General features: G+C 37.7%; 1 protein-coding gene across 2 annotated transcripts in view; it reads right to left on the reverse strand.

The window, feature by feature from the left end:
- ITPR2 (inositol 1,4,5-trisphosphate receptor type 2) overlaps positions 1–12803 on the reverse strand; it is a 487005-nt gene that overhangs the window by 135912 nt on the left and 338290 nt on the right. For both annotated transcript variants that reach the window (XM_042991994.1, XM_042991993.1), the window contains exon 45: positions 10726–10848. In XM_042991994.1, coding sequence (XP_042847928.1) covers positions 10726–10848 — 123 coding nt within the window. The remainder of the gene's footprint in view (positions 1–10725; positions 10849–12803) is intronic.

A 12803-nucleotide genomic window follows, 5' to 3' on the forward strand; every position in this document is an offset into this window, starting at 1 on the left:
CTTTGTGAAGGCAACACAGAAAAATATCTTTTGGTAGGGGGAAAATAGTTGATCCCGAATTTTTTTTTTTGGAAAGAATTTCTTTTAGAAAAGAAAACTTACAATTATGTTAAGTTTTCAGGCAAAGTTCCTTCAGTTGCTTATATTTCTACATATCTGCTGCCAAGACTTAACAATAGTTTTTCTTCATGTAGCTGGGCAATTAAGTTTAGTCCATTTTCTGCGATTTTAGTAAAATAATCTCTTGACATTAGAAAAGGTTTTTTTCTACTAAGTTTACATATTGGAAAGTTTCTACATTATCGAAGTCTCTCTACGAAGTGACCTTACATATCTACTTTCACAATGACTATTGTACTGTAAATACTTCCAGTTTATTTATACTCACTTTTGATTGTAACTCAGAAGTGCTGAACATTATTCATCCCCGAAGACTGAAAAACAGCTCTGTGCACTTGTATAAAATCTGGTGTGTTCTGTAGAACTGCTTAGAAAACACCGTCTACCATGCTGTCCTATGCCCTTACATAGTTTTCTTTTAGAATTAAATACCAGAAAAAAGTTGGCCATTAACGAACTGTAAAGATGTTAATTGTATTGCACATGATTTTTTACTCTTGGTTACCAAGAAGCTCAGAGTCCTACTGATAAGCAGTAAGAATATCAGCCAAGACCCTTAGCATACTTAGATTCCTTTTCCTTCTCAGGGCTTTTGATCTTGAATTCTAACAATCTAATTATACAAGTGCATTTCTTACTTGACCTCAGATTCCTTTCATGAGTAGGAAAGGTATAAATAAATACGTAAATATCCAGTAGCTGGTTAGTTTCTCTGTTACATTATTTAAAACATAATCTAATCCGGTAAAAGAGCCATCATGGTCCAACTATTCTCTAAGTGTCCATAAAAGTCTCTGAAAGTTTACTCTGGAAACACAGTTGATGGATACCCCTCAGATTTTTATAGACAAGAAAGGTAAAGTCAGAGAAGTTGAGTGACGTAATCAGCTAATGGAGAAAATGGAGGGTGAATAACAACTAAGCTATTTGTATAATATTCTAGCCAACATATTACTGAGTTACAAGTGCCTCTGTGAGCTGAAAAGCCCAGCTGTGTTTTCTACTTTCTGCACTACAAGCAATAATAAAGATGAAGTAATTGTAAATCAGTTAAAACCCTTCAAAGATATTAAAGATGGAAGTTATGTATCCAATTACAAACCCATCCTTCTGTTTCTACAAATAAAGTAAACGAAGCAATGCTGATTACTATATATTAACATAACAAAATAGAAATTGCAAAGAGGTGAGTGGCAAAGTCTCTAAGGAAAACATTTTAAGTAGTCTGAGTAATATATACATTTCATTCCACTTCAGTATAAATTAAAATTTAGCTGCTTAGAGTATGTATATGCGCATCCCTTAAAATGAATATAGCTCAAGCAATTGCAGCTCTGAGGTCAAATACTTAAGGAAAAGAAAATGGATTAATGAGGACTATCAGGACATCCAGCAAATTCCTTCAGCATAACGTAACATTAAGAATCCTAGTCCTTGAGGGGCACCTAGGTGGCTCAGTCAGTTAAGTTTGACTTCAGCTCAGGTCATAATCTCACTCAGGTCAAGATCTTATTCAGGTCATAATCTCAAGGTTCACCAGTTCAAGTCCCACAACAGGCTCACTGTTAGTGCAGAGGCTGCTTTGGATCCTCTGTCTCCCTCTTTCTTTGCCTCTCGCTCTCTCTCTCTCTTTCTCAAAAATAAATAAACATTAAAAAAAAAGATTTGGGGTGCCTGGGTGGCTCAGTTGGTTGTGTGTCCAACTTTGGTTCAGGTCAAGATCTCACGGCTTATGAGTTCAAGCCCCACATCAGGCTCTGTGCTGCCATTCAGAGCTTGGAGCCTGCTCGGGATTCTGTGTCTCCCTCTCTCTTTGCCCCTCCCCCACTCTCTCTCTCTCTCAAGAATAAATAAACATTAAAAAATTTTTATAAAGGGGTGCCTGGGTGGCTCAGTCGGTTAAGCGTCCGACTTCAGCTCAGGTCATGATCTCACTGTTTGTGAGTTTGAGCCCCGCGTCGGGCTCTGTGCTGCCATTCAGAGCTTGGAGCCTGCTTGGGATTCTGTGTCTCCCTCTCTCTCTGCCCCTCCCCTGCTCACGCTCTGTCTCTCTCTCTCTCTCTCAAAAATAAATAAAACATTAAAAAAATTTTTTTAATTAAAATAAAAAAGATTTAAGGGGCGCCTGGGTGGTTCAGTTGGTTGAGCTTCCAACTTTGGCTCAGGTCATGATCAAGAGGTTCGTGAATTCAAGCCCCAGTTTGGGCTTTGCGCTGACAGTCCAGAGACTGCTTGGGATTATCTATCTCTCTCAGCCCCTTCCTGACTCGCACTTTCGCTCTCTCTCAGAGTAAATAAATAAACTTAAAAAAAATTTTAAGAACCCTATTCCTTGAAACATGACTATTCCTACCATTCGTTCTCTCTCTCCTGAAAGGAAAGAAAGAGATACTGTCTTCTAGTGGGGACAGTGTAACAATCCAAGCGTTTAAAATATGTTAGGAAATGCTATGTACTTTTCTGCATGGAAAAAAAAAGATACATATAGAAGCACCCCTGCCTGATATCTCCAGCTTTCCTATTAGACTTTGAATTCAGTGGATATGGTTGAAATCAGAGCAGACATAAGAAGGAGCCAAGATATGGCAAAGGCTTTCTAAGTTGCTAGAATTCAGATTGATGCTGTAACATAACAATTATGTCGCTCAGAAATAAATACATATCTACCAAACATGAAATGTTAAGCAGAAAAATAATTGCTTCCACTGAACTTGGCTTCATGATCCTTACACCAAACTAACAATTAGAGAGTCCAATTTCAATCCATTTCCTGGATTGCATTTTTTATTACTCCCATTAACCATGAATTTGAGAGGTCATGTAAGTGGAAGTAATCCAAAGAGTCTTTGTTGCTTGGTGAAAGATATGTAGGTGCCCATTAAAGGATTTAAATCTAATATGTCAAGTATTTTCCCCCAAGATATTTTTCTTTGTGGAAAGTTTCCTTTCATTTTTTTAAATGAGGCCTCATGGGTGCCCCGATTTGGAGAATCTACTACTAATTAAGTAGCCAAGACCTACACATATGAAACAAAGAACAATTCTAGGATGATATACAGCATAGGCTATTATGAAAGTATGTATGCAGTTTGGGGTGAACATTATAGCTGTAGGAATTCAATACAAAGAGAAGATCATTGTTGGTTGGATTCATCTAAGAAATGGGGTAAGTCCATCTCAATTTGAAACCTTAGAAAAACTAATGTAGTACTAAAATGAGTTTTAAGAGAAGGAGATATTTTATTAGTTCTGAGGTGGCATCATGAACAAAAGTAAGAAAAGTGCCTGGAAAATATTATACGGCTGTGTTATCTATGTAGAGTTTGCTGATATGATTGGTAAAGGGTGATCTACAGAATTAAAAACTCCATCAAAGTTGAATAAGATCTTGGCTCCCAGAAAGCTAGTACCAGTTTGGTAGGATTATTTCTATTAATCCTACATAGTACCTGTATTACATAAAAATAATATCAGCCTGCATGCATTTTTGCAAGAAATTATTCCCCCAAACTCATCTTGAGTATGTGCTATATGCTAAGGTGTAGCTGGCACAGGATGAGAAAAAAAATACTGCCTGTGCACACAGAATTTATATTCCAGTGGAAACATTTATCATTAGTTTTGATCATGATAAGGATGATGATGATAACAAGAAATTACATTTATTCAGTTTTTTAATTATAATACTGAAATTATAAACACTGACATTTTAGAGTACATCATGTCTTAATCATTAATTCATTCGTTTATTCATTTTTCATTCATTCATTCATACATTTGTTAAACGCCTATAATCAAGGTCTTCACAGTTATCAAAGATGTTGATTTAATTCAAATGATTACAATTCATTTCTTATAAAGACATGAGCAGCTATCACACAAGAGCCCTACCAATTTTCCCCAAAGAAGTTCCTTCCTCTAAAATATCTATGGTGCATTTTTGCAGAACTTGTTGCCTCTGATGGAATGTCTTCCCCCTTTATCTATCCTTCAAGATTCAGTTCAAGTGTTGCCTCTTCCATGAACCCTCTCCTGACTCCTAGGGAAAATGTATTTTGTGCATGCTTCCATTTTAACAAAAGCATATTAAATTATGATTTATCTATCCCCCTGTTAGAGCTGCGAGCTCTTAACTGCGAGCTCCTTGATGGCATCTTTATTCATCTTTCCATTTTAGCAACTGAAACGATGCCTAATGTAAGAAGTGCTCAATGAATATTCTTGAATGACTATCTTATAATAAAGGAGACTTAGGTGCACTGTACGTGATTATTATAATATTTGAGTGCTAACAGCTGGTTGAGGGTCTAGTCTCACAGATCTTCTGTCCCTCTAAACACGCCAAGCTCATTGCCACTTTCAAGCCACTCTCTGCTCTGGGATGTCCCCCACCCTCCCCATTTCATACCGCTGGCATTAGCTTTCTCACTTAGAGCTAGCTTCAATTTCAGCTCCTCAGAGAAAACCCTCCTGATCCCCAATCTACAATGGCATTTCACCACTGTCTTTCATCACACCCTGTTCTCATTCACCACAGAGCTTATATCACACTCTCCTGTCTTTCTGGTTTGTCTACTCTTCATTGCTCCCAGTCAGAATGTAAATTCCCTGAGAGCTGATCTCTTAGTTTCCACTGCTGTACTCCTACCATCTAGCACAGTGCCTGCCATCGAGTAAGCACGCAAGAAATCCATGCAATTGAATGAAGAATAAATGAGAAATTTGGATCCTCTTTTCCATAAGTGGCAAACTATGGCTTATGGGCTACGTTCCACTTGCTGGCGAGCTTTGTTTGGACTGCTCATGTTTTGTTTTGTTTTTTTTTAATACTGAATGAGTTGTCAAATTTAAAAATTAAAAGATTTTACATTTTTCAAAAATTTCAAAATTCAGGTTTCTGTTGAAATGTTGAAAGAAGTGGAAATCTAGGGCCTACAATCCCAATTGGAAAGTCAGCAGAGGTGAGTAATGGTTGCCTGCTTTGGACGAGGATCACCAGACTGTCCCAGCCTCACCTGCTCCCTCAGCACTCAGTCACATGCCCCGTCTGACCATGAAGGTGGTCTCGATTTGGCCCTGACCTCTTCTGCTAAAGCTGTCTCTGTGACCCATGCTCTACATCACACTCACATGACTCCTATAAACCCTGTCCTCATGGACTGCTGTTACTACTAAATCTGAGACTGTATCTTCAGAGATAACTTAGCATCAGAACTTACTTTTTTATTATTTCTGCATTATGACATGGAAAGATTATATAATCAAATACAAAACTGAATTCATTACATACCAGAAGAAAATCTAGGTGAGTGTTTAAGAGATCTCAACGTGGCAAAAGAAACCTATCATTAAAACATTAAAAAACAGCGCAGGTCATGATCTCGCGGTCTGTGAGTTTGAGCCCCGCGTCAGGCTCTGTGCTGACAGCTCAGAGCCTGGAGCCTGTTTCAGATTCTGTGTCTCCCTCTCTCTGACCCTCCCCCGTTCATGCTCTGTCTCTCTCTGTCTCAAAAATAAACGTTAAAAAAAAAAAAAACATTAAAAAGCAAATTAATCAGGAAAAAGTAGATATAACTACTATGACTAAGATTTGTTACTGTTAATTAAAATTCACTAACAAAAAATGGACGCTGTCAGAAGAATGGATAAACACATTTTCAAATAATTCACAGAAAATAGAAATATCAAATAGCATTAAAAGATAGTCCATTTTATTTATAATCCAAAAGATGTGAATTAAAATGAGATTCCCTTTCGGGGCACCTGGGTGGCTCAGTCGGTTAAACGTCCGACTTTGGCTCAGTTCATAGTCTCACGGTTTGTAAGTTCAAGCCCTGCATGGGGCTCTGTGCTGACCGCTCAGAGCCTGGAGCCTGCTTCGGATTCTGTGTCTCCCTCTCTCCCTCTGCCTCTCCCCTGCTCATGCTCTGTCTCTCTCTGTCTCTCAAAAATGAATAAATGTTAACTAAATTTTTTTTAATGAGATCCCCTTTCATCTATAATTGATTAACTCATTTAACAAACATTTGCGGAGTGGTCACTATGTTCCAAACACTGTAAGTTTGGCAAATATTTTTTTAAACGGTAGTAATTTTAGGATTCAGTAAAATTAATACCATCACACATTGTGAAAAACAATTTTATGATATGCATCAAGAACCATAAAATAGTTCCTATCCTGTGACCTAGTAATTAAACTTCTTGGAATTTATCCTAGGGAAGTAATCAGTGTAGCAGACAAAGATTAATGTATGAGGATGTTAATCATAGCATAATTTATAATACCAACACATTAGAAATCTAAATGTCCAACAATAGGAGTGATTAAATAAATTATGATACATTCAAATGATGAATGATTATGCACACATTAAAATTATGTTTTCAAAGACCATTTAGTGACATAGGGAAATGCTTACTAAAACTTTTAAAACCTATATTTTAAAAATAATTTCATATAGCCAATTATAATGATCCCTTCTTTCTTGCCTCATGAGACAGAAAGAAGTTTCTCCATATAAATCTTAGTTCTGGTAGGTATTAAAATAGAAGGTCTCGCATGTTCACTGAAGCATTATTTACAATAGCCAAGATATGGAAACAACATAGGTGGTGGTGTATATATTTACACAATGGAATACTATTTAGCTCTAAGAAAGAAGGAAATCCTGCCGTTTGCAACAACCTGGATGGACCCTGAGGGCATTATGCTCAGTTACATAAGTCAGAGAAAGACAAATATCATATGATCTCTTACATGTGGAATCTAAAAATGTGGAACTCATAGAAACAGTGTAAGTATGGTTGCCAGGGGTTGGAGGTGGGAAAAATAAGAAGATGTTGGTCAAAGGATACAAATGTACGGTTATAAGATTAACAAGTTCCAGGGATCTAATGTATAGAGTGGTGAATATAGCTAATAATACTGTATCATATACTTGAATGTTGCCAAGAGAGTATACCTTAAATGTTCTCAGCAAATAAGAAATAATGATGCAATGAGATGAAGCTAATGGTTGGTGGTAATCATTTTGCAACACACAAATGTGCCAAATCAACACATTATACACCTTAAACTTATACAGTGTTATGTGTCAATTATATCTCAATAAGGTTTGGGGGAAAATAAAATAAAAAAAAATTTCAGACACAAAAAACAGAAATTGCTACATGGGATCAGAAAAGCAATATGGTTTAATACAAGTTAAACATACACAAAGCACTGAAGAATGTCCTAGATAGCAGGTAGTGACTATTCTATAGAAAGAGAGGAAAGATGGGAGAAGGAACAGGAAGAAAGCAAAATATAAAAGAACAAGACCACAGCAGAAAGAAGAGACAGAAATGCGTAAGGAGAACATGTGGAGGACAGAAAATCAAAAAGGACACATAGCTGAATTTTAAGGAAATTCTCTGCACACACCATAGTACTAGAACTTAAGAAATTCCCTTTTTGATGTATTTATAGTATTATGTAGATCAGACAAGACACTTACAAGAAGCATTATTTGTTTCTTGTAACACCAACCACAGGAAGGGCCAAAAAGGATGTCATGGCAGAAAAGCAGAACTACCTCAATACCATGAAAAGAATAACAACAAAAATTGAAAGTCTCAGTGCACCAAAATAAACTGTCTGTACAAAAGATGATTATAGTAAAACAAGGAGGAAGTTGAACCTTGGTTTTAGAATTACTGAACTGTGCAAAGGCAGAAACCAATCTGCATGGTCATCAGTGTTCAGGAGGCAAATAATTCCATGTCCACAATGAAAGCAGTGAAACCTGGGCTCCACCAAACCCTTGGAGCACAGCTACATGGCTCCTCCTGAAGCCAAGTATACACCCCCTGCTCTTTGCATTTGTGCTTCGGTGAGGGAGCTGTTTGGGTAACAGATTCATAATGCACTTAACCAAATATAACATCCAAGCCTAGAGAAAGCTGAAGGAGTCACTTGTGGAAAGATCAAAAGAGCACAGAGGATTCTCTTCTATGAGTGAAAACTGAATTTTTCATTAAAAGATGGTGGGAAGAGTCACCCAAGAGAATGCATTTAAAAGTAATAAGGTAACAATGTTCTGCGTCACTGTAACTAAGTAAGAGGACAATTGCGTAACCCGACACTGTCAGCTGCACATACCCCGTTCCATATATCTTGCCATTCCTACCCCGTTTTGAGTTCCTAGAAGAATGTGCATGGACTCTCATTTCATATTTACTCCTAACAATTTAATCACAAGGCTTAGAGTGTTCAGCAATTCCGAATCTCCCTTTACCCCTCTGATGTACTCCCTCTTCCTGAAATCGGGCTTCATTTATGTATATCCACACTGTACCATCCTGGTTCTGCAAACTGTTGCTTTTTCAACGTTTTGGTTTTGTGAAATTGAGAAACCTCTACATATCCATGCAAGCCATTTTCACATCTGTAATTTTATCTCTTTGTTTCAGTAAGTTGTTTTTATCCCCTTGTTCCCTTTTTTTTTTTTTTTTTTTTTTTTACTACTTCTGAACTCCCACTTTTGGACAACTCCACCATAATTTTTGAATCTAAGCTATTCTCTTCAAGAACTGTCATAAACTTAAATCCATCAAGACCATTGACCCTTGCACCATGTTCGCTTTTAACATTGTTTGTATTTTGTGTCATTACCTTTCAATCTGTGACTAGCTCTTGCATTCTTTATTCTCATTCTTCATTCTTTTCAACATCCCCCATAGCCTGTTTTTAAAATTTGTATTCTCTACTCTATACTTAGTCTGCTTAAAAATGAACTGACCTAGAAAAGTCTCTTCTTGACCTTGACATTTTTACTATTACATACATCATACTGGTAATCTGAGGTTGCATTTTTAAACCTCCTCTTCATGGATCTGGGTGATTGGTTCAAACATCTGCCATTCTACTGGTTCCAAGGCTGCCTTAGCTGGTCTGGTTGTTCATTTCCCATCGAAAGGCTGCAAGGTCAGGACTTGTTCGTGTAACTGCTCACTCGGGCAGAGGGGACAGCCTCTCCAGACAGAGCAAAATTAGCCTTCAGTCAAGAGCACATGGGTGGCTGGACTCCTCTACTTCCTTCTTCTAAAATTTTCACTGCTCACTCTGGCCCGTTCTTCCCTGTTGTTTTCCTTCCACCATGCTACAGCTTGTGAAATAACTCCTTGCCCATGTCCATGTTGGGCCATCAGGTTTCTCTATTCATTCTAGTAGCCAATTTGATTTTCATTCTCAGCCTGTGATTTTTTTTCTTTCCATTCACATTCAATCTTTAGTCACTCCTTTTCTAGACTGACTCAATTCCTATCATCTGAATTTCTCTTTCTCTCAAAAACACCTTTTCCACATCCTAAACCTCTGTGTTCTACATCCTTCAACTTGCCCTTCATTCCGTCCTTCATCCTTCAATACCTAAAATCCTCTTTTGTCTTTCTAGCTATAATCTATCTGCCCTTACCTGTTTCCATTCTATATATGCATTTTGCTATACTATGAGAGACCCAAAAATCTTGTCAGTGATTGAAATGTATTAAAAAAAAACAGAGCAACCTCTTTTGTTAATATATCCTAGAATGTGACACCTTCCCAGAATCTTTTGTAAAAGTTATATTCAAGTTTACGTATATTAGATAGTTATGCAAAGAAGAGAAGGGCAAGAAGTGTCTAAAGAGCAACCTTTCAACACCTTAAACTTACATAGTGCTGTATATGTCAATTATATCTCAATAAAACTGGAAAAATAAAAAAAGTAAAAATAAATAAATGTACTCAGGATCTTACTTTATATCTACCAATGTCTGTTCAATTAACTGTTAAGATGTATGGGAAGAAGGAAGAGGGAGAGGTTGACAATGTGAGAAAATGACTGGAGAGAAAGACTGGGAAAGTCCAGAAAGTTTGGACTTTAACCTGTAAAAAAAAAAAAAGAAGCTACTATGGAAAAAATCAAATTGGCATTGTGCATTCAATATTTTTAACTTTTAAACAAATCTGTGTTAGAAGATGCAAATTTCAAGTTGATTTTCATGTTAATAAAATTAAATTCATCAAACAACACTTATTAAGCACCTATTTTCATGAGGTACTATAAAATGAAAATGGTTCCTCTAAAAGAATTTAAAATTTAGCCTAATATCTGTCAGAAGTCCAATGGAAACTAATTACAGGCTGATACTTACAGCTTCTGTATGAAACATGCCGACCTACGACTCCAAGAGGCCAAAAGCCATCCTCAAGGTTTATCCTGATTAGACCTGAACATACCCCCTTCCTTCACACTCTCTATTTTCTCAGCCTCTCCTCCTCTCTCCTTCAAACTGCCGTTAGTTGCCATGGTTTTCCTATTTTTCAGGCTCTGACCTGGGACTGTTTCCTCCCTCCTGGCCCAGCAGTTTTTGGTGGCAAGTATCATTTTCTTGTAGATCAGCCCCTAGCATAACTCCCGGAACACAACTGGGCATTCTGAGAGCATTTTCTTCTCCTTGGCCCAGAACAAGGGGGCAGGTGCTGAAGAAATGAAGGGACCAGAACATGAAAATATAACAAGCCATGGCACAAAACACAACTGTTAAGATTAACAAAATAATATTGGACATAAAATGTGATACCTGATGGGCCAGAATATAGATATTGTGTCCAACATCTTTTGGGGAAACACCGTCATCTCCTCCATCATCATCCCCATGGTCACATTCCAATCCTTGGTTATAGGCGTTCTTCATCACATCCACCTATCAAAAAAACAAATAGGAAGAACAGGCATTTTACGTTGTCTATGAGGTATAATGAAAAATTGGAACACTTCTGGGGCACCTGGGTGGCTCAGTCGGTTAAGCGTCCGACTTCGGCTCAGGTCATGATCTCACAGTTTGTGGGTTTGAGCTCTGCATCGTGGGTTTGAGCCTGTTTCAGATTCTGTGTCTCCCCCTCTCTATGCCCCTCCCCCACTAGCGTTCTGTCTCCCACTGTCTCAAAAATAAATAAACATTAAAAAAAATTTTTTTAAATAAAAAAATTTTAAAAACTGGAACACTTCCAAAGACTTGAAAACTACGAAAGAACTATAAATGAAAATGGCCTTAGAAATCATCTTTATTTAAATAAACATGAACAATATTTTCTGTCTTTCTTGAACATTTTTGCTTTGATGTTTGAATACTGACAATGCCAAAGTTCCAATGAATTAGGCAACTCTAGAACCCTGAGACACATCCATTATTTATTAAGCTTCCACTAGGTACAGGGACAAATGGTGCTGGACGTCGTCCTCTGTACTGAGGACCCAACAGTGGGTACAACACAGTATATGCTCTCAAGGAACTTACTGTCCAGTGGGAGAGTCAGTACATCAAGAGGTGAACACAACAGTTCTACGGCAGCACTAAGTGTGAGGCACCTAGTGAGCACACAGTAGGTACATGAACTCAGGCAAGAGACTGATGGGGGGGCCACAAGAAGGAAGTGGATCTTGAGAATAAGGTGTTGTAGGCAGAGGGCTATTGCACATTGCTGCTGTTGAATGAACATGTAACTCTTAGCCCCATTTAACCATAAGAATAGAGAATGCCTTGGTCCTCTTAGTCCACTACCTACAGATATGAGGCTCTCAGTAAATATATGTTAAATAAAACTGTATCTTACATTTTTATCTGCCCTCCTCAACTTCATTCCTCACTATTAAAGAGAGAGCAATGCTTTTGAAACCCCATGCTTTCAAGGACAAAAAGGGAGAGGCAAACCAAGAAACAGACTCTTAACTATAGAGAACAAACTTATGGTTACCAGAAGTGAGATGATGGGGGGGGGTGGGGGAGGGGCGGTGAAATAGGTGGTGGGGATTAAGGAGGGCACATGTCGTGAAAAGCCCTGGATGATGCATGGAATTGTTCAATCACTATATTGTGCACCTGGAACTAAAATAACGCTGTATGTTAAATATACTGGAATTAAAATTAAAAAAAAAAAGCCCAGTGCTTTTAAAGCATGCTGATATTACTTCATAATTTTTATGTTACAAGCGAGGAGGAAAATATAACTTCTACAATAATGATCTCTGTGGAATCCCCAGTCAAGTCTTCAGATAATTTTCTTTAGGCCAAGCATGGTGTAACATTTCAATGATACAAACAAGCACAGAAGGAATTGGTTTTATTCTTATTGTTCAGAAAGAGATAAAAATAAAATTTTCGAGGAGTACAAACATTTTTCACATACCTTTCTCAAATATTCCAATACACAAACTAAAGAAAACTTGCTTTTTTTTCTGGCAAAAAGAATTTGCAGACAGTTTAATAGACTGTGACAGTTTGATTAAGAAAAGTACTTAGAGGAGCGTCTGGGTGGCTCGGCCAGTTAACTGTCCAACTCTTGGTTGTGGCTCAGGTCATGAACTCACAGTTTGTGAGATTGAGCCCCACATCGGGCTCTGCACTGACAGCATGGACCCTGCTTGGGATTCTCTCTCTCCCTCTCTCTCTCTGTCCCTCTCCTGTTCATGCACTCTCTATCTGTTTCTCTCACTCAAAATAAATAAACTTAAAAGAAAAGTGCCTAGAGTGGATAAAACCAATGAAGTAAGGACCCAAATCACAAAGGTCTTTTGCATCATGGGAACTCCTGAGTTACTTTTAAAGGTAGGTTGTGATGTGCCATCATGCCTGGTAGGGCAGTGAAAGCCACTAGACTT

Source organism: Panthera tigris, chromosome B4 (assembly GCF_018350195.1).
Source record: "Panthera tigris isolate Pti1 chromosome B4, P.tigris_Pti1_mat1.1, whole genome shotgun sequence".
In the NCBI taxonomy this organism is placed as follows: domain Eukaryota; kingdom Metazoa; phylum Chordata; class Mammalia; order Carnivora; family Felidae; genus Panthera; species Panthera tigris.